The sequence below is a fragment of the Jaculus jaculus genome, chromosome 10 (genome assembly GCF_020740685.1).
Source record: "Jaculus jaculus isolate mJacJac1 chromosome 10, mJacJac1.mat.Y.cur, whole genome shotgun sequence".
Classification (NCBI taxonomy): Eukaryota; Metazoa; Chordata; class Mammalia; order Rodentia; family Dipodidae; genus Jaculus; species Jaculus jaculus.
In genome coordinates this window covers 89298108-89321784 of record NC_059111.1, presented here as the reverse complement: position 1 = coordinate 89321784, position 23677 = coordinate 89298108, and the positions used below count along the sequence as shown (strand labels likewise).

At 53.4% G+C, this 23677-nt stretch overlaps 1 protein-coding gene across 4 annotated transcripts; it reads left to right on the top strand.

The window, feature by feature from the left end:
* Positions 1–224: 224 nt before the first annotated feature.
* Impdh1 (inosine monophosphate dehydrogenase 1) lies at positions 225–23432 on the top strand. 4 transcript variants are annotated; one of them, XM_045160544.1, is made up of 15 exons: positions 225–410; positions 4617–4718; positions 9327–9375; positions 12503–12604; positions 12727–12801; positions 13110–13316; positions 13497–13584; positions 14668–14867; positions 16903–16993; positions 18463–18558; positions 20419–20562; positions 20664–20808; positions 21129–21272; positions 21375–21458; positions 22662–23432. In XM_045160544.1, the coding sequence occupies exons 1-15, from the start codon at positions 244–246 to the stop codon at positions 22681–22683; spliced, it is 1716 nt and encodes a 571-aa protein (XP_045016479.1). In that variant the 5' UTR covers positions 225–243; the 3' UTR covers positions 22684–23432. The 4 variants fall into 4 exon arrangements, with proteins under 4 accessions (XP_045016479.1, XP_045016478.1, XP_045016481.1 ...); XM_045160543.1 differs by lacking the exon at positions 22662–23432 and adding an exon at positions 22002–22410; XM_045160545.1 differs by lacking the exons at positions 225–410; positions 22662–23432 and adding exons at positions 3958–3975; positions 22002–22405.
* The last annotated feature ends 245 nt before the right edge of the window (positions 23433–23677 follow it).

Sequence of the window (23677 nt, the reverse complement as noted above, 5' to 3'; positions counted from 1 at the left end):
GCCCAGGCCCCGCCCCCGGCGCTCAGGTCCCGCCCCTCAGCCTGCCCTGGATCCCTGGCCCCGCCCCCGGTGCTCAGGCCCCGCCCCCAGCCTGCCCTGGATCCCGGCCCCGCCCCCGGCGCTCAGGCCCCACCCACGGCCCCGCCCCTTCCCGCGATCCGCCTGGGGTTCTCATTGCCCAGCCCCGGGGCCAGGGAGCCTCCAGGCGGAGAGGCTCCCGCCGCCCTGAGCCGCGGCCTCCGCATGGAGGGGCCCCTCGCACTCCCGCTGGAGCCCCGGCTGCTCTCGCCGCCGCAGGGAGGCGGAGCCGTCGCCGTGCCGGAACCCGGAGGCCGGCAGCACCCGGGACACGAGACCGCGGCGCAGCGGTACAGCGCCCGCCTGCTGCAGGCAGGCTACGAGCCGGAGAGGTGACGCCCAGGGCGGAGCGCGGGGGCGCATCCAGGGGGCGGGCGGGCTGCGGAGGGGCGCGGCGGCTCCGGGAACCCGGTGGCCTGCCGGGGAGGGGAGGAGCCGGCCCCCACACCCTTCCCCTCCACCCCGAAGTTCTTGGCAGCAGTGCACCCGGCTCTGGCCGGCGTGGAGGGGGCTGGGTAGGATTAGGATGCGGACGGGTACTGTGCAAACGGTGCTGCCTTACTCCTGGGAGCAGGGGAGAGGGCTCTCTGATCGTTACAAAGTTCCCTAAATCTTAGCCCCTGATGGGACCTCCGCTACACACTCCACCACACTCGGTCCAAGTGGCTCCAACTTCTGGCGTACAGATCGTGCTTGTTAGAGACCCTGTGAAACTCTGCTTCCTTCCCAGCTGTTTGTACCTAGAACTGTCTTCAGTTAGCCTTACCCGTAGGTGATGGTGGGCAGTTCCTCCCCAGGGACAGGTGAACACACGCTTGGGGGACACTGAGGTCCCCATGAGGCCGCCTGCGTGCACATCTCTTGGCAAGACTCAGAAACCCTGCACGGGGTCGGGATGTCAACCAGGGTCACTGGAGGAGAAGTGGGGCTACTGAACCGGGCCCCAGGGGACTGGCTAAAAAGGAGACGACGGGCTAATCTCTGGATTGTATCAGTTTGCAACGCAATCCCGCTCTCCTTCCGGTCCAGAGGATTTGGTCTTCTTTCTCTGCCCCATCTGCTGGTGCTCAGCAAGCAGCTTGGGGAGGTGACCTGGCAGCTGGACTTAGGGGGAGGGTGGTCCAGGAGAATTAGCCAGGTAGCTCTGCCCAGGGGCTGACCGCTTATGTAAGAACTTTTAACGGCTTTAGGGGTGCACGGCCCCTCCTGGCGCTGCAGACCGCCTGTTTAGAGTGGATTCAGGCTTAGGCCACCCCTAGCCTTTCTTCTACGATAGAAATGCAGTTTATGGGGTTCCTGGTGCAGGGTGACAGGGAGGAGAGGGAGCAGGCTGGGGCACTTACGGGGCTTGATGGAAGCAGTTGCAAGAATTGAAAAAGTGTCGTTTGGACTGGAGAGAGGGCTCAGCGGTTAAAGGCGCTTGCTTGAAGAAGTGTCTTTTCAGAGCTCAGGCTGGGGCCCCTCAGGAGCGTCTCTTCTCCGGATCTACTGCCGCATCAAGGGGCTGTGCCAACCCTACACCCTACCGCCTGCCTTAGGCTCAGAAGAGCCTGTATAAAACCTGAGCCCCAGCCAAGTCATGTAATGAGATTCAAAATCTGCGGGCTAGACCTCTATCTGCCTTCACTAACCTGAGAGCTGTGGGAAGAGGTCAGGGTTCCCTGAGAAGGCCTGGGCTTGAGTCCAGTGTTTCTGTTCTCTGCCTTGAACTTGGGTGAGCCCTGCCTCCTGTCCCAGCTCCACAATGCTGATGTTGTTGCTACCTTTTTTCTCCCCTAAGGGTTTTGAAATCTCGTTTCTCTAACAACCCCCCCCCCCCATCAGATAGAGACTTCTGGGCTGCCTGCCTGGACCTCAGTGCTCTGCTGGGCACTGTTTTACTATTCCCCTGCCCCAAGGGCTCAAACCTGCCCACTGCCCTTGAAGCTTGGAGGTGGGGTGTCTCAGGAGACCAGCTGCTCTTCCTTGGGTAGAGGAGATCCACTGGTTGCCTCGGTGTCTCCTCCCTGTGGAGGAAGCAACTGGGGAAACTCAGGAAGAGGCAGGAGGGAAGGCGGGGGGTGGGGGGTGGGGGGGTGGATTAAGTCTTTGAAAAGGACAGCCTAACTTAGTCTTGAGCCCAGCAGCTTAGAGTAATGAGGAGCTCTGACACAGGTCAAAGCAGGAGGGGTGTGTGTGTGTGGGGGGTGAAGTCTGTAATCACTGTGAAAGAAGGTGACTCCCCACAGCTCAGCCTGCCAATCTCCTCCTTTAAGGGCCCAGCATCTGGGACAGATGTCACATTAAGTTTACCTGAGGTTTCAGACCTCAGCTGCTCTACTAGGCTCCATCCCTGGTTGAACCTGGAATAGTATTATAGTATTCCTCCTCCTCTTACTCCTTTTTTTTTTTTTTTTTTAAGTGTTTCTTTTTCCTTGAGGTAGGGTCTCACTCTAGCTCCAGGCTGACCTGGAATTCTTTATGGCCTTGAGCTTATGGTGATCCTACCTCTGCCTCCTGAGATCTGGGATTAAGGGAGTGCAACCCGCCACCCTGCCCGGCTGGTATTCCTTCTTGATCCATGCTGTAGGGGATATAGTGATCCACAAGATGTCTTTCAGAGACCGAGTGAGGTTACTAGGATGGCCCATGCTCAGAGCCTGTGATTGGCGAGGTGGCCTTGTCTCCAGTCCAGAAAGAGCAAACTCTAAATGACTTTATATGGCACCTCCCACTTCTCTAGCTCCAGGTGGCCAGTGAAAGCCCCTAGCGCTGCTCCCCCAAATGGCCCAGGTTCTTGGGGTGAATCTCTGAGTGCTGGAGAGTCGGAGGTGTTTCCCAGGCATCCCTGGCAAGCTGGCTCCAGCGCTCAGCCAAGTACCCCAGCCTGTCCCCAACTCTTTCCAGTGCCCCACGGCCTTCAGGGACTTCTTCCCATCAGGAGCCCACCTTTGGGATTGCTCTGGAGGAAGAGGGAAGATGGGGTCCTTGGTTTGTGAATCAGCTCCCCCCAGTGAAAGTCAAGAGGCTGTCTATCTGTAAGTCTCTGATAATGCTCTGAGCTCTATGGGAGACCTGTCCTTCCCTCTGCACACAGATGGAACAGCCTGTGTTTTCCTGGCAGGGTCTTGGGGCCATCACTGGGGAGGCTGAGCACCCCCGGGGGAGCCCAGTGGCTTGGAAGCCAAAGCTCTTCTGGGCTTGGCTGTCACCACTCTGAGAGGTAAACAGACCCAGCCTCCCAGGGAGGGGACTGTCACCCGCTGCCTCATTGTTTTCACTCACCAGAGGTTGGTTACCTGTGGGAGAAGGCTGGGGAATCTGGATAGAGGATCTACTCATTCTAGTTGTTGGTCAAGGAGGAGCATTAACAGTTCTGTCACACGGAAGGGAAGGCTCTGCCACCCACTTTTTCCCGGCCTGACTTTACTGTCCCACGGTAGAAACCTGAGTCTTGCTGAGCAGTTAGTACTATGCAGCGTCTGCTCTGGGAGTTTCTTTTGGCAAAATACTTTGCCTCTGTCCTGGCTTGTGTGAGTACTTGCCTATGCTACCACCCTAAGCCCGTGAGCCTTCCCTGTCTACCCATCACTCCACTCTCCCAAATCCAAACAGACTTTCCCCTCTGGAGGGGGGGCAACACCCCCTCCCCCACCAACTGTAGCCTTGAACCAGGAATCAGAGTCTGGGACCCTATCTGAACTACAGATACTGCATCTGTAAACGGCGGGAGGGGGTTGGGGATCTAATAATTGGCAATGAATAGACTGTGGAGTAAATGTGCTTGTTTATGAAAAAAAAAAAAAAAAGCTTTGTAGTCTGCAGAGGCTACAAGCCTGCTATTGAAGTCCTGGTGGTGGCTCATGCCTTTAATCCCAGCCCTGTGGGGCCAGCCTGAGACTACAGAATGAATTCCAGGTCAGCCCTGGCTAGATCCTACATTAAGAAGCAAAAAACAAACAAAAGTAAAATCCTGCCTTTTAGGAGTGGTGTTGGTGGGGGGGGGGGGGTTGGGAGGGTATAGTGGTCCACCTCCCCCCCATGTATGTTGGGGCTTAGGTTAGGGTGCGGAGGATTGCTAATTGGGGGTGTGGTGGGGGGGTTGGACACTGGAGACTCAGGCTGGTTGGAGGGAGGTGGCTCAGGCTGGGAGGACTTAACCCTGAACCCTGCGTGGAGGCACGCTGCTGGGATTGTGGGATGAATTTGGAGGAGCGGCCAATGGGTGGGGGGGCGTGTCCCGGCTGTGTTCTCCCCCCGCCGCCCCCCCCCCCCCCCCCCCCCGCCTCTTCGGCCCCTGGCATCTGTCGGTGGGCAGGGCCGGGCAGGGCAGGGCCGGGCCTTTGTGCGGCGAGGGGCGGAGGCAGCGGTCCCCGGGGGAGGGGCGGGAGGCGAGGGCGGCGCAGCCCCCGCCCCCGGCGGCAGCGGCGGCGGCAGCAGCAGCAGCAGCGTGGTGGCCGCGGTGCGCCGGGCCGGGCGAGCGATCGGTGGCTCCGCGCGGAGCGAGCGCGTGTCGCGGGTGTTTATGTCGGGCCCCCGTCGCCCGTGTCTTCTCCCAGCAGCATGGCGGACTACCTGATCAGCGGCGGCACCGGCTACGTGCCGGAGGATGGGCTCACGGCGCAGCAGCTGTTCGCCAACGCCGATGGCCTCACCTACAAGTAAGCTGGGGATTTGGGGGGGGGGGCGGGGGGTGACCGACCCAACCCCGTGCGCCCCACGATCCCGGCCCTGCCCCCCTAACCCCCCCCCCCCCGCCCCACACCTTACCCGCACGTGCGCCCGCTGCCCTTCGCTGACGCCCCAGTGCCCTGGCCCAATAAGAGTGACTTGGGGCTTGTAGGGGGCTGGGCAAAGGAAGGAAGGAGGCCTGCGCCAAGAGCCAGAGGGACGTGGCACAGCGACATCGCTGCCCTCGTGGCTTCGTGACCCGTTCCTGGCCAGATCCCGGGCGCGGCTTGCCCCTCTCTCCTCTCTCATGAGCATCTTGGCCTTTTGGGCGCGTGGGCAAACGAGGTGTGGCAGTTCTGGGGAGAGACACTAAAGCAGTTCTTTGGACCAGGATGGCAGCTGGCTTGAAACGGGCCCCACTGGATCGGTGGGATGGCTGCTTCATGCCACTGTCCAGCCCAGCTCTCCTTCCAATTGCGCTCCTCTTTGCCCACAGGTTGGCAACTGGTTTCCCCCCCCCCCTCCCCACCATCAGTAGTCCCGCGAGCACACGCAAGCCCACTCCACGTGGCGTTTTGGAGGAAGGTGCAGACCTGTCTGCCTGCCCCTGGCTTCGTTTGCCTTCTGCCGCGGGCCATAGGCCAGTTGTGTTTGCTGCAGGCCTGGCATTAGCTGTGCCCGGCTCCTGTGGCTGCGGGACTTTGTCCCTGCCAAGGAGCATCAGAACCCCCGAATCGGGCAGAATGGGGTTGCTGGCAAGCCAATAGCATCCCCTGCCTGGTCCATCTCTATCCTGGCGTGTAAGCATTTCTGCTTGGCAAAGTAGTTTCTCTGAAACCCTCCCCCTCTCTTGCCTGCTCATAGGTGAGCAGTGATTATATCCAGAAGTTGCTAATAGATTCAGACCTCAGCGTTTCTTCTTCGGCCTCTCAGTGAGCCACTAGGAAAGATTTCGCTATATTGGCTAAGAGCTGCCAAGATACACTTTGTGTATCTGGCTTTATGTGGGTACTAGGGAATCGAACCCCAGCCATTAGGCTTTGCAAGCAGGTACCTTTAACTGCTGACCCATCTCTCCAGCCCCAAAAACATATTACAGGTTTTTTTTTGGGGGGGGGGGTCATGAGGTAGCTTCTCACTCTAGTGACCTGTAGTCCAGGCTAGCCTTAACTCATGATTGGGGTGAGGTAAACTTTGTTTCTTTGAAAGTCTTGGATGTTGGGGAAGAGGAGTCTGTTGTTTTTGCTGTGTAGACCAGGCTGCCTTCCAACACATGGTGATCCACCTGCCTCATTCTCTTTTTGTTGGATTATAGGCATGAGCTAGCACATGTGGTTTTGATAGTTTAACTATATATATTTGGCTTTTCGAGGTAGGGTCTTACTCTAGCCCAGGCTGACCTGGAATTCACTATGTATCTCAGGCTGGCCTCGAACTCACAGCAATCCAGTGATCTTCTGCCTCAGTCTCAAGTGCTGTGATTAAAGGCATGCGCCACCATGCCCAGACTGCCCTGGAATTCACTATGTAGTCTCAGGGTGGCCTTGAACTCATGGTGATCCTCCTACCTCTGCCTCCTGAGTGGTGGGATTAAAGGCATGAGCCACCATACCCAACTTATAAAAAAATTTATATTTATTTGCAAGGAGATAGGTAGATAGATAATGGGCATGCCAGGGCCTCTTGCCATTGCCAGTGAACTCCAGTGGCATGTGCCACTTTGTATATCTGGTTTTATGTGGGTACTGGGGAATCCAAACCCCAGCCATTAGGCTTTGCAAGCAAGCACCTTTAACTGCTGACCCATCTCTCCAGCCCCAAAGACATAATTTATTTTATTTATTTTTTTTTTTTGGTTTTCTGAGGCAGTTTCTCAGCGTGGCTGACCTGTAGCCCAGGCTAGCCTTGACTCATGGAGATCCAGTGCTGAGATTATAGGTGTGTGCCAGCATACCTGGCTGGTTCTGATCTTTTTTTTTTTTTTTTTTTTTTTCCTGGAGTCTCTTAGGGGAACTGTCCTGGGGCAAACAAACCACTGCACTTCTATCCACCCTGAGGCTTTTTCTTCCTGTACCAGGGCGGCCTCCTGCTTTACTTAACTGGGTTCAGGGTGTTTTGAAGGGTGGGGCATTTGAAGGGTCCAGAGGTGTCTGTCAAGGTCTGCTATGACTTCAGGCAGGCTGAACCCGTGTGGCCCTTGCTGTGTGGCACTGCACCTTGAGGTACCTGCACAACCTTTCTGGAATGTACTATGGCTGTTGCCATCTTCCTGTCGACTACTACCAGGCGCTAGCTGGTCCTGTCGGGCCTCCTTGCTGCCCGTGCCTGTTATACCATGTGTGTTGCTTGCTTCGGTCTTGCTGCTTGTTCTGCCAGAGCTTGTTCAGAGCTCGGCCCCCTTGGGTCCCTCAGTGCTGCTTTGAACCGTGCTGGGTGGTGCTCGGGCAACTGTTCTTTTCTTTTTGTTCTTTTCTTCTTGTGCTGTTGGGAACTAAACCTAGAGACTTGCACATGCTAGGCAAATGTTCTACACTTAGTTATCTCCCCGGCTCAGATTCTTTTTTTTTTTTTTTTTTAAATATTTTTACTATTTATTTGTAAACAGAGAGAGAGAAAGGGAGCCGGGTGTGGCGATGCACGTCTTTAATCCCAGCACTCGGGAGGCAGAGGTAGGAGGATCGCAGTGAGTTCGAGGCCACCCTGAAACTCCATTGTGAATTCCAGGTCAGCCTGAGCTAGGATGAAACCCTACCTCGAACACCACCACCCCCGCCAAAGAAAAAAGAGAGAGAGAGAGAGAATGGGTATGCCAGGGCCTCTAGCTGCAAACATGTGCCATCTTGTGCATCTGGCTTTACATGGGTGCTGGGGAATTGAACTTAAGGTCGTTAGGTTTTGCAGGCAGGTGACTTTATTACTGAGCCATCTCTCTGGCCCAGATTCTGTATTTTAAAAAATATATTTATTTGCAAGCAAAATTATGAGAGAGGGAGGGAGGGAGGAGGGGGAGGAGTGGGCATACCAGGGCTTCTAGCCACTGCACATGAATTCCAGATGCATGCCCCACTTCATTCATCTGGTTTTATGTGGGTATTGGGGAAATGGAACCCAGGCTATCAGGCTTTGCAGGAGCCCTCATATTCACTCTCTCCATCTCTCTCAAATACATGAAAATATTTTTTTAAAAAAGAAAGAAAGAGGGCTGGAGAGATGCCTTAGCAGTTAGTGATTGCCTGTGAAGCCTAAGGACCCCGGTTCCAGGCTCCACGGGAGCCACGTTAGCCAGATGCACAAGGGGCACACGTGTCTGGAGTTCATGTGCAGTGGCTGGAAGCCCTGGCGCGCCCATTCTCTCTCTGTCTCTTTCTCTCCCTCTCTTTCTGTCACTCTCCAATAAATAAATAAAAATGAACAAAAATTATTTTAAAAGAAAGAAAGATGACAAAAGACAGAGAAGCTTTCAGGGATTCGTGGATAGACAATGTATGACTGCAAAGAAGACTTCTGCCTCTGTTGACAGACTGAGCCTTGGATGAGCAGTAGATATTTTAGGTCTGTTACCTTGGTGGAGTCTAGATCCTTAGACCTTCTGCCATCGTTTGTTGTTTGTTTATATATTTTTAAAAATTATTTTACTTTTTTATTTATTTATTTGAGAGAGACAGACAGAGAAAGAGGCAGACAGAGAGAGAGACTGGGCACGCCAGGGCCTCCAGCCACTGCAAACGAACTCCAGACGCGTGCACCCCCTTGTACATCTGGCTCACGTGGGTCCTGGGGAATTGAACCTCAAACCGGGGTCCTTAGGCTTCACAGGCAAGCACGGAACCGCTAAGCCATCTCTCCAGCCTTTTTTTTTTTTTTTTTTTTTTTTGAGGTAGGGTCTCACTCTGGTCCAGGCTGACCTGGAATTAACTCTGTAGTTTCAGGGTGGCCTTGAACTCATGGCGATCCTCCTACCTCTGCCTCCCGAGTGCTGGGATTAAAGGCGTGTGCCACCACACCTGGCCCATTTTTTTGTTGTTGTTTATTTTTTGAGGTAGGGTTTCACTGTAGTCCATGCTGACCTGGAGTCCACTATGTAGTCTCAGGGTGGCCTTGAACTCACAGCAATCCTCCTACCTCTGCCTCAAGTGCTGGGATTAAAAGTGTGCGCCACCATGCCTGGCCAACCTTTTTTTTTTTTTAAATATATATAAAATATTTTATTTATTTATTTACTAGAGAGAGAGAGAGACAGAGAGAGAATATGTGTATAGCAGGGCCTCCAGCTACTGAAAACAAACTCCAGACACATATGCCACCTTGTGCATCTGGTTTACATGGATTCTGGGGAATTGAACCTCGGTCCTTAGGCTTTGCAGGCAAGTGCCTTAACCACTAAACTGTCTCTCCAGCCAATCTTCTGCCATCTTTGGCTAGTTCTTGGGGCTGGAACCATCAGGACATTGTGTGTGGGGGATGGGACAGCAGGGATCTGAGGGCTCAAGTCTCTGCCTGCTTCTCTGCCCCTCACCCCTCTACTTGATACCCACCAGCATGGCAGGCCCTCCCCTTTTTGAGCACCTGTATCCACTATTCACCCTCTGTCTTCACAGTGATTTCCTGATCCTCCCAGGATTCATTGACTTCATAGCTGATGAAGTGGTAAGTACTAAGCTCCTCTTCCTTTGGCGGGGGGTAAGGGGCTGACTCCTTGCTCAAGGGCAGGGCTGGGGAGGAGAATTCTTGGGAATGTGGTAGCTATTGCTTATGTGAGAGGTACTGGCATAGGACAAAGCGTCATGCCTTATGGGGCACAGTCAGCTGTGGGGGTATTCTTGGCGGGGCGGCAGGGGTGGGGGGGATTCCTGAGTATCAGCCTTGCATGAGTCCAGAGAATGTTGTGTCCCTGAAAGATCCTGAAGGAAGTTTTAGGAAAGTCGGGGTTTGGGTGTGGCTGCCTCATTACATAGATCCTAAAGATTGTTAATTCTGAGCATGAACATGGTAAAAACCGAAAATGATGGGCACTTGGAATACAACTTCAGTGACTGGTCACTGACCCGTTAGTAGACAAGAAGTTGCACGAGGGTTTTAAGGAGTAGGATTTTAGCCAGGCGGGGTGGTGCACGCCTTTAATCCCAGCACTTGGGAGGCAGATGTAGGAGGATTGCCCTGAGTTCAAGGCCACCCTGAGACTACAGAGTGAGTTCCAGGTCAGCCTGGGCTAGAGTGAGACCCTACCTCGAGAAACAACAACAATAAAAAAGAAAAGTAGGATATTGACGTGGGGGTGAGGCGGGGTGGTTAGGATTTTGGACAGATACAAGGAAACACACCGCCTTGCTGTCCCTGAGGGGCCTGACCTGGAGCCACCTCAATGAACACAGCGTGTATGAAGCTGTGATGGTGATGGATGCCAGTTCAAGAAAAAGTTCAATGATTCTATTCTGAGGTCACGTCCACTAACAAAATCATTTCCGTTGCTGTTGTTACTTATTCTGTAACTTATTCTTTGACCTCTGAGCCACCTCTCCAGCCCTGTGTGTATTTATTCTGGCCTGAGTCTCACGAAAGGCCCCAGGACCTTTGTATGCCTAGATCATTTATATTTTGGAGGACCTCACTGCTAACCTGTGTGTGCAGAGCTGACCTAGACAGATTTTTTAGAGGGACTTTGGACTACTTTCGTTGTTTCCCTTATGACAGCAACTAGGAAGCCTTTTTTGGTCCAGCTGTTTGGTTTAACAGAGTTTACTAGCACCCTGGCTTTTGTAACCCATCGGGGCTATCTACCAGGAAGAGCGGGACTGAAAAGATTCCTCCCTGGCTGTGCACCAGCTCCCTTTGCTGTGGCCTGTGTCAAGAGGGTGGCAGATCTTTAGGACACGGGGAGAGGAGAGCCAGTGTAGAGCCCAGAGCCAGGCTCTGCTCAGGGCCTGGACGTCTCAAAACTTTTCTTTTTTTTTTACTTATTAAAGTTTTTTTTTTTTTTTTTTTTAAATGTATTTAGGGGCCAGGCATGATGGCACACGCCTTTAATCCCAGCACTTGGGAGACAGAAGTAGGAGGATTGTTGTGAGTTCAGGGCCACCCTGACACTCCATAGTGAATTCCAGGTCAGCCTGAGCTAGAGTGAAACCTTACCTCAAAAAACCAGAAGAAAAAAAAAAAAGTATTTATTTGAAAGAGAGAGCTGGGCTTGGTGGTACACGCCTTTAATCCCAGCACTTGGGAGGCAGAGGTAGAAGGATCACTGAGTTTGTGGCCACTCTGATGAGACTGTGTAGTGAATTCCAAGTCATCCCGGGCTAGAGTGAGACCCTGACTCAAACCCCACCTCCCCTCCAAAAAAATTATTTATATTATTTATTTGAGAGAGAGAGCCGGGCATGGTGGTGCATGCCTTTAATCCCCAGCACTTGGGAGGCTGAGGTAGGAAGATTGCAGTGAGTTCTGGGCCACTCTGAGACTACATAGTGAATTCCAGGTCAGCTGTGCTAGAGTGAGACCCTACCTTGTAAAACCAGAGAAAGAGATTGAGTATGGGCACATCAGGGCCTTCAGCTGCTGCAAACGAACTCCAGATGCATGCACTACCTCGTGTATCTGACTTATGTGGGTCCTGGGGAATCGAACTGAGGTCCCTTGACTTTGCAGGCAAGTGCCTTAACTGCTAAGCCATCTCTCCAGTCCTCAAAACTTTTCATATAGCAAAGTCTTCCCGGAGAGTTTAGGGGCTAGATTGGCAGCTGTTGACCTGAATCTCAGAGGAGTTTATGATCTGACCTTACATACTATTCACAAGCCAACCACCTGAAAAAAATACATAGTCTGAGTTGAGAGTTTCTTATCCAAAATAGTTAGAACCAAAGGGGTTTTAGATTTTAGATATTTTAAATGTTTGGAAAATTTGCATAATACAAATGAGATATGCTGGGGACAGACCCAAGTCTAAATCAGAAATTTATTTATGTTGCATGCCTTACACACATAGCCTGAAAGTAATTTATACAATATTTTTTATGCACCAGCATTAGAAAACAAAAAAAAACAATTGAACCGGGCATGGTGACACCCACTTTTAATCCCAGCACTTGGGAGGCAGAGGTAGGAAGATCGCCGTGAGTTCGAGGCCAGCCTAGAACTACTGAGTGAGTTCCAGGTCAGCCTGGGCTAGAGTGAGACCCTGTATCCAAAACAAAACAAAATAATCAATTTATATATGTGTGTATGTATGCATGTGCCAGGGTCTCCTGCCACTGCAAATAATTGCTCCTCTAACTCTATGTCGATGGCGAGGGAACTGAACCCAGGCAGGGAGGCCTTGCGAGCAGGCACTTTCTTCTTTGTCTTCTGCTCCTCCTGTGTTCTGGAATTACGTGCTTGGCCCTCTTTGTGGACCTGCCATCTTTCTTTTCCCCCAAGTAAAATGATCAGTTTTGGGCTGGAGAGATGGCTTAGCAGTTAAGCGCTTGCCTGTGAAGCCTAAGGACCCCGGTTCGAGGCTCGGTTCCCCAGGTCCCACGTTAGCCAGATGCACAAGGGGGCGCACGCGTCTGGAGTTCGTTTGCAGAGGCTGGAAGCCCTGGTGCGCCCATTCTCTCTCTCTCCCTCTATCTGTCTTTCTCTCTGTGTCTGTCGCTCTCAAATAAAATAAATAAATAAAATTATTTTTAAAAAAATGATCAGTTTCTAGAGAGCTGCATAGCTGGGGCAGGATATATGTGACTCGTGGCTTTTTGTCCAGTGTCTGATAAAACCCTTCAATGGACCATACCTCCAACTCTAGGACCTGACATCAGCCCTGACCCGGAAGATCACGCTGAAGACACCACTGATCTCCTCTCCCATGGACACCGTGACAGAGGCTGACATGGCCATTGCAATGGCTGTGAGTCCTAAACCTGGTTGGGACCCCCAGGGCCGAGGGAGTGAACAGGGGAGAGCTGTACAGAGCGGGTGGGGCTGAGGCAGTTAGCCCCTGGCTCTGACCACACCTCCCTTCCACTCCAGTTGATGGGAGGAATTGGTTTCATTCACCACAACTGCACCCCAGAGTTCCAGGCCAATGAAGTGCGGAAGGTCAAGGCAAGTACCAGGCCCATCCCCCAAAAGATGCCACCTGACAGGCTCTGCCTGAAAGACCCTCCCACGCTGGCAACCCATCAGCCTGTTGTACCTCCCCTCCCCCCCCGCTGATCATCCTGGGTCCTGGCTGCCCTCCCTCAGAGAGGGGTGCAAACATCATCCCACCTTTTTCTCAGTGGCTGTTCACTCCCTTAAGACACTGGCTTCTATGTGGCGCACCAGGGCCCCTCTTCTTCCACGTGGCCAGGCCGCGAACCCCGCCCTGGATTTCTTGCAGCTTAGCTTTCACCTTTCCTTTGTGTCTGCAGAAGTTTGAGCAGGGCTTCATCACAGACCCCGTGGTTCTGAGCCCCTCGCATACTGTGGGCGATGTGCTGGAGGCCAAGATGAGGCATGGCTTCTCCGGCATTCCCATCACTGCAGCAGGCACCATGGGAAGCAAGCTGGTGGGCATCGTCACCTCCCGAGACATCGACTTCCTGGCTGAGAAGGATCACACGACGCTCCTCAGTGAGGTGCCTGTGGGGCAGGAAAAAAGCAGGGCTGTGGCAGAGGGAGGATCCACCCCCCACCCACGGTGGGGGGGAGGATTGGGGGGGCGCTTCAGGCTGGTGCCTGTGACCAGGGACCAGAGGGAGGCCTGGCTCCTTCTCTCTCACCTGCCAACCTGCAGGCAAATGTTCCCGGCCCCACAGGTGATGACACCCCGGATTGAGCTGGTGGTGGCTCCAGCAGGTGTGACGTTGAAAGAGGCAAATGAGATCCTGCAGCGCAGCAAGAAAGGTACCAGTAGATAGAAAACACAATACCTCAGGCAGCTGCCCGTGTAGAAGGACCCTTTGTTCCTTCTCAGCTTGGCCCAGTGACCACACTGAACCTTGCGGGAAAGATTGAATATCTTTTGGCAGGTTGGAGGATTCCTGATGTCCTGCTTCTGTCTTCCCATCCCTAGTTTGGTGTCTTCCCAGTATATTTCCCCAAACTAGTCTTAGGAGGTGCTTATCACACACACAAAAAAAAGGTGCTTCTGGTCTTTTAAAAAATATTTTATTTTTATTTATCTTATTATTTGAGAGAGGGAAAGAGGCAAAGTGAGAGAGAGAATAGGTGCCCCAAGACTTCCAGCCACTGCATACGAACTCCAGATGCATGCGCCACCTTGCGCATCTGGCTTACGTGGGTACTAGGGCAATCGAACTGAGGTCCTTTGGCTTTGCAGGCAAGCGCCTTAACTGCTAAGTGATCTCTCCAGCCCCCAGGCTTTCTGGTCTTAAAAAAAGAAAAACCCAGGGGTGGTGGCTCACCCTTTTAATCCCAGCACTTGGGAGGCAGAGGTAGGAGGATTGCCATGAGCTCAAGGCCACCTGAGACTGCATAGTGAATTCCAGGTCAGCCTGGGCTAGAGCAAGACCCTACCTTGAAAAACCAAAAAAAAAAAAAAAAAAAAAAAGAATTTCCCATTGGCTTCTAAAAGACTGCTGTTAAATTTACTTGATATTGAAGCTGATTATATAGCATTCCTTAGGTCCTTATGACCATTGCTTTCTTGGTCCCTAGTGGAGATTTCTTTGGGGTTGGGGCACCATCACATATATGCCCTGACAGATGTTTTCTGCCACTGTGACCTATGGCACAGCAGGTGAAAGGCTGCCAGTGCTCAGGGGCTGCTCCTCTGACGCAGGACAGGAAGAACCCCAGGAACCCGCTTGCCTGGGAGGGTTCTCTGCTTCCTGTTCCTTGGGAAGAGGTCCCGGCCCTTAGAACACTTCCTAGGTGGGTGCTGCCACCTAGTGGCTAATGTAGGAACTTCGGTGAAGTGTCTGGTCCATTTTCATCTTGGCTCCAAACCTCTGTCTTCCTGGTCAGGGAAGCTGCCGATTGTCAACGATCGTGATGAGCTGGTGGCCATCATTGCTCGCACAGACCTGAAGAAGAACCGAGACTACCCTCTGGCCTCCAAAGATTCCCACAAGCAGCTGCTGTGTGGGGCAGCTGTGGGCACCCGTGAGGATGACAAATACCGCCTGGACCTGCTCACCCAAGCGGGTGCAGATGTCATAGTCCTGGTAAAGAGGTGGCGGGTTCCCCAGGGTCAGGCTTGTGAGGCCCCACGTTCACCTCTAATGTGCTTGTGATCCCATCTTTCTGTGCTCTTCCTCTTGGTTTCTGTGTGCTGCCTTGTGTCCGAGTTCGGCATAGTGTAGAGCCCAGAGGAGATTACGGGCCCACCTGAGGAGTTTTGTTATGCATAGGTATACCTTAATAATTACCGCTTGTATTCACTCAGAGACCCCCTACTTGTCAGGCATTCAGCTGAGACCTTTACATTGCCTCACTTAACTTTCCTTTTTGATTTTCAAGGTAGGGTCTCACTCTAGCTCAGGCTGATCAGGAATTCATGATGTAGTCTTAGGGTGGCCTCGAACTCATGGTGATTCTCCTACCTCTGCCTCCTGAGTGCTGGGATTAAAGGCATGCACCACCACGCCCAGCTTCATTTAACTTTTTTTTTTTTAAAGACGCTAGCTCTGTTCTTTTTTTTTTTTTTAAATTATTTATTTATTTATTTGAGAGCGACAGACACAGAGAGAAAGACAGATAGAGGGAGAGAGAGAGAATGGGCGCGCCAGGGCTTCCAGCCTCTGCAAACGAACTCCAGACGCATGCGCCCCCTTGTGCATCTGGCTAACGTGGGACTTGGGGAACCGAGCCTCAAACCGGGTTCCTTAGGCTTCACAGGCAAGCGCTTAACCGCTAAGCCATCTCTCCAGCCCCATTTAACTTTTTAATTATTTATTTATTTGCAAGTAGAGAGAGAAAGAAGAGAAACAAACTCCAGATGCATGTGTCACTTTGTGCAATTGACTTTACCTGGGTACTGGGGAATTGAACCTGGGTTATCTCTCCAGCTCCCAATTATTATTATTTTTTTTTATTTGAGGTAAGGTCTCTCTCTAGCCCAGACTGACCTGGAATTCACTATGCAGTCTCAGGATGGCCTGGAACTCACAACAATCCTCCTACCTCTGCCTCCCATGTCCTGGGATTAAAGGCGTGTGCCACCACGCCCAGCCACATTTAATTAAAAAAATATATATTTGAGAGAGAGAGTGAGGAAGAAATAACTGAGAATGCCAGGGCCTCCAGCCTCTGCAGATGAGTTCCAGATGCATGTACCACCTTGGGCATCTGACTTATATGGGACCTGGGGACTATAATCTGGGACCTTAGGCTTTGTAAGCAAGTGGTTTAACTGCTAAGCTATTTCTCCAGTCCCTCATTTAATTTTTGTTTTTGTTGTTTTTTTTTTTTGTTTTGTTTTGTTTTGATTTTTGTTTTCTGAGGGTCTCACTCTAGTTTAGGCTGACCTGGAATTAACTCTGTAGTCTCAGGGTGGCCTTGAACTCATGACAATCCTCTTACCTCTGCCTCCCAAGTGCTGGGATTTAAAGGCATGCACCACCATGCCCAGCTCATTTAATTCTTTGTCTTGTTTCATGAGGTAGGGTCTCACTCTAGCCCAGGCTGAGCTGGACTTGACTATGTAGTCTCAGAATGGCCTCAAACTCATAGCCATCCTCGTACCTCTGCCTCCTGAGTGCTGGGATTAAAGGCGTGCGATACCACACCTGGTGCATCTGCCTTTTTTGTGGGTCTGGGGAATTGAACCCAGGCCATGAGGCCTTGCAAGCAAGTGTCCTTAACTGAGCCATAACTGAGCCATGTTCCCCACCCCTCATTCAACCTTTGCAGCACCTTACGGTACAACTGCTGTTCCCGGTAGTGGACACAGAAAGGCTGAGAGTGATTCTGTGATCTCACTGGGCTCATGACTTGTGACTTGGCAGGAATGGATCGTATTTCCTTGTCATGCGGGGTGCCTAGGAAGGAGCTGTGTGTACTTGAGAGATGGAACCCGAGTGTTTAACCTTCTGGTGTGCGTTGGGGCGCGGGGGTGCAGGCCCTTCTGACAACCAGCTGAGAATCGTCTAGTGTGAACATTCTCATACCTATTTTCCTATGACTTCAGGCTCAGGGGTTCATCTTCCCCAGTGAAGAGCCTCAGCCAGCTAGCCGAAGGCTTTCTGTCCCTGTTCGCAGGACTCCTCCCAAGGAAACTCTGTGTATCAGATCGCCATGGTGCACTACATCAAGCAGAAGTACCCCCACCTGCAGGTGATTGGGGGGAATGGTGAGTGTGGGGTTCCTCCTCACTCCCTCTCTTACCTCCTTGCTGTGCACTCCTTCTCTGTTTTTATTTTTATTTATTTATTTATATTTTTGGTTTTTTGAGGAAGGGTCTCACTCTAGCCCAGGCTGACCTGGAATTCACTGTATATCTCAGGCTGTCGTTGAACTGAGTGATCCTCCCACCTCTGCTTCCAGGGTGCTGGGATTGAAGGTGTGCACCACCACGCCCGGCCCCTTCTCTGTTCTTAAGCATTGCTAGGTGATGTCATTGCTCCTGACATGGGGGTTAAGGGATAGGCTGGGCTTTTGGCCACCTGTTACAGTCAGGTTCACACTGCTGGTAGAAATCACCCGACCAAGAGCAGCTTGTGGGAAAAAGAGGTTAATTTTGGCTTACACTCCTGAGGGGAAGTTCCATGATGGCAGGGAGAATGATGGTATGAGCAGAGGGTGGACATCACCTCCTGGCCCACATAAGGTAGACAACAGGAACATGAGAGTGTGCCAAACACTGGCTATAACACCCATAAGCCCACCCCCAACAATACACTGCCTCCAGGAGGCGTTAATTCCCAAGTCTCCATCAGCTGGGAACCTAGCATTCAGAACACCTAACTTTATCAGGGACACCTGAATCAAACCACTACATTCTGCCCTGGCCCCCATTACCTGATAACCATACATGATGTAAAATGCAATGCATTCATCCAACTTTAATAGTCCCCATAGTTTTTTATCAATTCAGCAAGCTCCTCACACAAACTGCTTGCCCAGTCCAAGCAAAGCTCTTTCTCACCCTCATAAGCCAAACCTCACAGTCCATTGTTCTTACTGCATTCAGGTCTTTCAGCTCTGACTAGAATAGTCAGTCAAGCTGTACTTACAGCACTGCAAGGCATCTCTTAGGCCAAAGTTTCAAATCCTCCTACATTCCTCTTGAAAATCAGCTCCAAAAGGCCAAAGCCACACAGTCAGGTGTCTAGCAGCAACCCCACTCCTCAGAACCACTTTACTGTTGTAGTCAGGTTCGCATTGCTGGTAGAAATCACCCAACCAAGAGCAGCTTGTGGGGAAAAAAGAGGTTTATTTTGGCTTACAGTCTCGAGGGGAAGCTCCACGATGGCAGGGGAAAATGATGGCATGAGCAGAGGGTGGACATCACCCTCTGGCGCACTTAAGGTAGACAACAGGAACAGGAGAGTGTGCTAAACACTGGCAAGGGGACACTGGCTATAACACCCATAAGCCCGCCCCCAACAATACACTTCCTCCAGGAGGTGTTAATTCCCAAATCTCCATCAGCTGGGGAACCTAGCATTCAGAACACCTAAGTTTATGGGGGAACACCTGAATCAAACCACCACACCACCCTAGGTAGGGGGAGCTAGACTGTGGTCCCAGGAAGCCCCTGGGCTGGGCGGAGGCACCTCATCTTCACACTGTTCCTCTCTCTACCTCTCCCCATCCCAGTGGTGACAGCAGCCCAGGCCAAGAACCTGATTGATGCTGGCGTGGATGGGCTGCGTGTGGGCATGGGCTGCGGCTCCATCTGTATCACGCAGGAAGGTAGGTGTCCCCAAGAGGAGGAGCGACTGCCCGCCGTTCAGAGCCTCCCTAGTCCTCCATGGGCCACCACAGCCTTACTCTTGTCCTGCAGAGGCAAGATGAGCGCTTGCCCGGCATGGTGGGCATAGGCTGACTCAACTTCCAACTCTTCCCCATCTGGGGGTGCGTGGGGCCAGGATGGGGGGAAAGGCAGGTGTATGCAGGTGAGGGTATGTGAGTTCTGCTCATGGAGAACTAGACTGGAGGCTCAAGTTGCTGGGACACTTGCACTGTGTGTGTTGGAAGCCACTAGCAGGATTGGATTGTATTTGTGACCAGACCATGCCTAAGGTAGGAAGAAAACATGTCCCAGAGCATACAGGACCTATTGTCAACCCGCGTCACCGTATAGTGACGGCAGAACGCAAGGAGTGAGTTGCAGGCTCAGAGCTAACTTGCAGGGTGGTTTCTAAACATGGAAGGAAGGAAGGGAAAGCCTGACCACCCTCTTGTGGTTGAGAGGGCCTCCATGGAGGCTGACGAGTCACTTCTTTACAGCCCTGAGTGACTGTTTTGTACTTCCCTCACAAAAACATCTCGCTCCTTATTGGTCTTTAGAGCCTCTGCCTTTTTAAAAAAAAATTTTTTTGTTTATTTTAATATTTGAGAGCCACAGACAGAGAGAGAAAGAGGCAGAGAGAGAGAGAGGAAAGTGGGCGCGCCAGGGCCTCCAGCCACTGCAAACAAACTCCAGACGTGTGCGCCCCCTTGTGCATCTGGCTAACGTGGGTCCTGGGGAATCGAGCCTTGAACTGAGGTCCTTAGGCTTCACAGGCAAGCGCTTAACCGCTAAGCCATCTCTCCAGCCCCTGCCTTTTCTTTTCTTTTTTTTTTTTTTTCTTTCAGTTTTTCAAGGTAGAGTCTCTTCTAGCCCAGGCTGACCTGGAATTCACTATGGAGTCTCAGGGTGGTCTTGAACTCACTGCGATCCTCCCATCTCTGCCTCCCGGGTGCTGGGATTAAAAGCGTGCACCACCACGCCCAGCAAGCCTCTGCCTTTTAAGTTTCTCCCCTTCACTTTAGCTGACACGTGGTGAAATGTGGGCCTGTGTCTCACTAAATTGGACATGATTTGAGCACCGAGTATGTGCCAGTCACTGTTGTAAGCTTTGAGGTGGAGGAGAGACAAAACAAAGGGAAGGTCCCTTTCTCAGTTTGTCCAGCCTTACACTCCTTCCTAGCAAAATCCTGGGTCCTTCCCATTCCTGCTTCCCCTAATGTTTAAGGGCCATGGGCAATTAAACTCGAAGAAAGTGCAACCTGGGTGTGTTTGTTTCTCCTTGTAACTGCAGCACTTAGGAATCTGAGCCAAGAGGATTGATGTGAGCTTTATTTAGGCCAGCCTAACATTCATAGTAAGTTCCAGGCCCACTAGCCTGGGCTATCGAGTGAGACCCTGTCTCAAAAGTAAGTCAGAGCAGGGGGTGAGCTGGGCATGGAGCTCAGTTGGTAGAGTGCTTGTTTGCCTAATGTGCCTCAGGCCCTGGGCACCGTCCCCAAACACAGCGTGGTCATACATGCCTGTCATCCCAATGAAAGCAGGGGGAATCAGAAGTTCGGGCCGGAGAGATGGCTTAGTGGTTAAGGCGCTTGCCTACAAAATCCCAAGGACCCAAGTTTGACTCCCCAGTACCCATGTGAGCCAGATGTACAAGGTGGTCCATGCATCTGGAGTTTGTTTGTAGTGGCTGGAGGCCCTTGTGTGCCCATTCTATCTGCCTCTCTCTCGAATAAATAGATAAAAAATATCTCAAGGCTTCAGAAAAACCATCCAGTCCAATTGCTGACTCATCTCTGTCCTGTGTACCCCATCTCCTCCAGTGATGGCCTGTGGCCGGCCCCAGGGCACTGCTGTGTACAGGGTAGCTGAATATGCCCGGCGCTTTGGGGTGCCCGTCATAGCCGACGGGGGCATCCAGACAGTGGGGCATGTGGTCAAGGCCCTGGCTCTCGGAGCCTCCACAGGTGAGGGGAGTGCCTGAGGTAGGGGGGCGGGGCGGGGGGGAGGACGCAGGCACAGGGCTGTGGGGCAAGAAGCATTTCATCCCAGCCCTCAACCCGTGCAGTGATGATGGGCTCGCTGCTGGCCGCCACCACGGAGGCTCCTGGCGAGTACTTCTTCTCAGATGGAGTGAGACTCAAGAAGTACCGGGGCATGGGCTCCCTGGATGCCATGGAGAAGAGCAGCAGCAGCCAAAAACGCTACTTCAGGTATCTTCCTAGTCCCGAGCTTGGCAGATCGTGCCCCCCCCCCCACCCCCTGTGTCTCCCGCCTCCCCAGATCATCTTCCCCATAGCCCAGTTCTAGAAACTTAGGGATGGGTATAAATAGCAGATGCAATATCAGGGCCCATGTATCTGACCTGGATTGGGGGGGTGGGGATGAGGGAGGCGTGCTGCCTCTGCTATAGTCCAGTAGGAGGCTGTAGCTACTGTGGGGACCCTTGGGTGGCATCCTGGAGAGGGCTGAGGTGGGATCCTTTGAGCCCTGAGCTGCTGGGCTCAGCCTACCCCTAGCCCCGTCCATGCAGCGAGGGGGATAAGGTGAAGATCGCCCAAGGTGTCTCAGGCTCCATCCAAGATAAAGGCTCCATTCAGAAGTTTGTTCCCTACCTCATCGCCGGGATTCAGCATGGCTGCCAGGACATCGGGGCCCGGAGCCTGTCTGTCCTGCGGTGAGTGTTGTGATCCGAGGGGACCCGCAGGTGAGGGCTCCCGGGTCGACATCCCCTTCCCTCCTCATCCTCCTCCTCTGTGCGCACGGCCCACCTGCTCAGGTCCATGATGTACTCAGGAGAGCTCAAGTTTGAGAAGCGGACCATGTCGGCCCAGATCGAAGGCGGAGTGCACGGTCTGCACTCGTAAGTGGATGGCCGCCTCACCCTTGCTGGCTGGTACCGGGTCGGGCAGGTTTAGAGGCCTAGCCAAGGCTCCAGGGACTCCTGATCCATCCCTCACCTGGCCCACGGGGCCCAAGCCACCTTGGAACCTCGCTGTAGGGTCCCTGCTGCAGGCCCGCCCCTCTGCTTCCCTGCCCTGGGGCATCCCTCCGAGCTTGGCACCTGGCCGTGTGGCCACTAGCCCCCACCTGGGCTCCCTAGCTCTTGCTTGCTCAGGAAGCTTGGTGGCAGGGGCTAGTCGTGCCAGGCTCCGGCTGGTGGTGGTCATCTCAGACAAGAGGGCAGGCAGAAAATGGGAATCCTGAGCCCTATCGTGGGGGGGGAGAAGGCCAGAGAAACAGATGCCAGGGCCAGCGCTGGCAACGACTGTGGGAGGGAGCAGAGCTAGTTGGCAGCGGTAGTTACAGGCACGCAGCCCGCTCTGTTGGAGAGAGGGCCCGAGAATCTCCCCGGGGCATAGGCGGGCATCTAACCTGTGTCTCTTTCTGCCCCACCCTCCCGTAGCTATACCTTTCTGCCGTGTAAGTAACCGCGCTGCCCGGGCCAGGCGTAGAGTAGCTCAGGGGCAGTCTGGGGGGGACCTGGGCCGGGAGCATGGGAGTTGGGTGGAGAGGGTGATCCTGGGTGTAATCATGGGCCGTGAACCCCTGAGATTGGGTCTCGTTAGCTCCCATGCCCAGCACCGCGACGGGAGAGAGAGGCCAGCTATGACCCCCCTCATCCAACCAAGCCAGAAGTTCCCCCTTTTTGGAGTGCAGAGACATGCTTGCGATCCCAGATCGCCCCCCCCCCCCTTAGGAAGAGCCCTGGCCACCACGTGTTGTGGGGCAGGGAGGAGGAAGGGCAGCAGAGAGGCTGAGCTGTTCGGGAGCCTGCTCTGCGAGGATGGCCTGGCTTTTCTGAGCCACCTTCCCACCACGGGCACCGAGGATAGCTTACTCCGATGTGGCCGTGGCCGGGAGGAGTATGGCTGTCTCCGGGCCTGGCATGGTTCTTCAGGGAGCCCTGGCATGGGGAGGACAGAGGCTCAGGGCCACCTCTTCCTCCCCTGGCTCCTGGCCCCCTGCCCTCTCCCAGTTCTGGGGGACCCTGGGCAAAGGGATGCTGGGAAGGAGGCGGGGTCCCCGCGCCCACCCCCGCTTCCCTTTTGCCTTGTCCTCGCAGTTACGAGAAGCGGCTGTACTGAGGACAGCGGTGGCGGCCAAGGAAGCGGAGGGGGCGAGCCGCTGGGTTCTGCCCCCCGAACAGCCTCCCTCCACAACTGAGCTGTCCGCAGATTTGCACTACGGGTTCCCCAACCCCTTCCCAGGGAGAGAGGAGGGGAGACCCTGAGGGGGCTGTGGCCCTGCCCTGGGCACCCCCTGCGGTCAGGATGCTCCGTGGGCCAGGCTGCCCTAGGAGCTTGCTCTGGGCTCCCCCTTCTCCAGCCCCCTGAGCCCAGCCAGCCCAGGCTCTCAGGCCCCGTGCCTGCCTCAGGTCTTTCTCGCTGCAGCCTGCTCCAGACCAACCTCCACTCCTGGGGCAGGTGGCCCCTCCTGGCTTCTCCTGTAGAGGGCACCTCCTTGCCACCCCCCCCACCCCCAGGAAATGGTGCTCTCCTGACGCTGCCTCTGGCCTCTTCCTTGGGCTGCTGCCCACTCAGCCATGTGGCACTCTGGGCTCCTGGCCTAAACCAAGGGGGAGGTCTCTGCCCCCTCCCCTGGCCAGAGTTACTCTAGGTCCTGCGCCTCAACCTACTTGTCCAGCCCTGAGTCCTGAACCGGGGAGGGCCTGCCCAAGGCCACCCGCCAGTCATTCCTGACTCTCCGCCCTCCTGGGGTGCACTATTCCCGCCCTCTCCTCTCAGCTGCAGTCGAAGGCTTTAACTTTGCACACTTGGGGGTCACGGTTGTATCAATGCATATGAAATCTGAATAAATCAAGCAGGTATCGGTGTTTCTGCTATCCTCTCCTTTGCCCATGGCGAGACTGGCCTCCGTTGTGTGGTGACTTGGCACTCTAATAAGGGTGTTAGAGTTATCTGATTTATTTATTGGTTTTTCTTTTTAAACTTTTTTTGGTTCATTTATTTATTTGTTTATTTGAGAGCGACAGAGAGAGAAAGAGGCATAGAGAGAGAGGATGAGAGAGAATGTGTGCGCCAGGGCCACCAGCCATTGCAGACAAACTCCAGACACATG

Bases quoted from the DNA above. Each gene is read 5' to 3' on its own strand.
- Impdh1 (XM_045160543.1), top strand. From the start codon at position 244: ATGGAGGGGCCCCTCGCACTCCCGCTGGAGCCCCGGCTGCTCTCGCCG. The intron at 12,605-12,726 runs GTGAGTCCTAAA...CTTCCACTCCAG, and splicing joins ACATGGCCATTGCAATGGCT to TTGATGGGAGGAATTGGTTT. The intron at 21,273-21,374 runs GTGAGTGTTGTG...CCACCTGCTCAG, and splicing joins CGGAGCCTGTCTGTCCTGCG to GTCCATGATGTACTCAGGAG.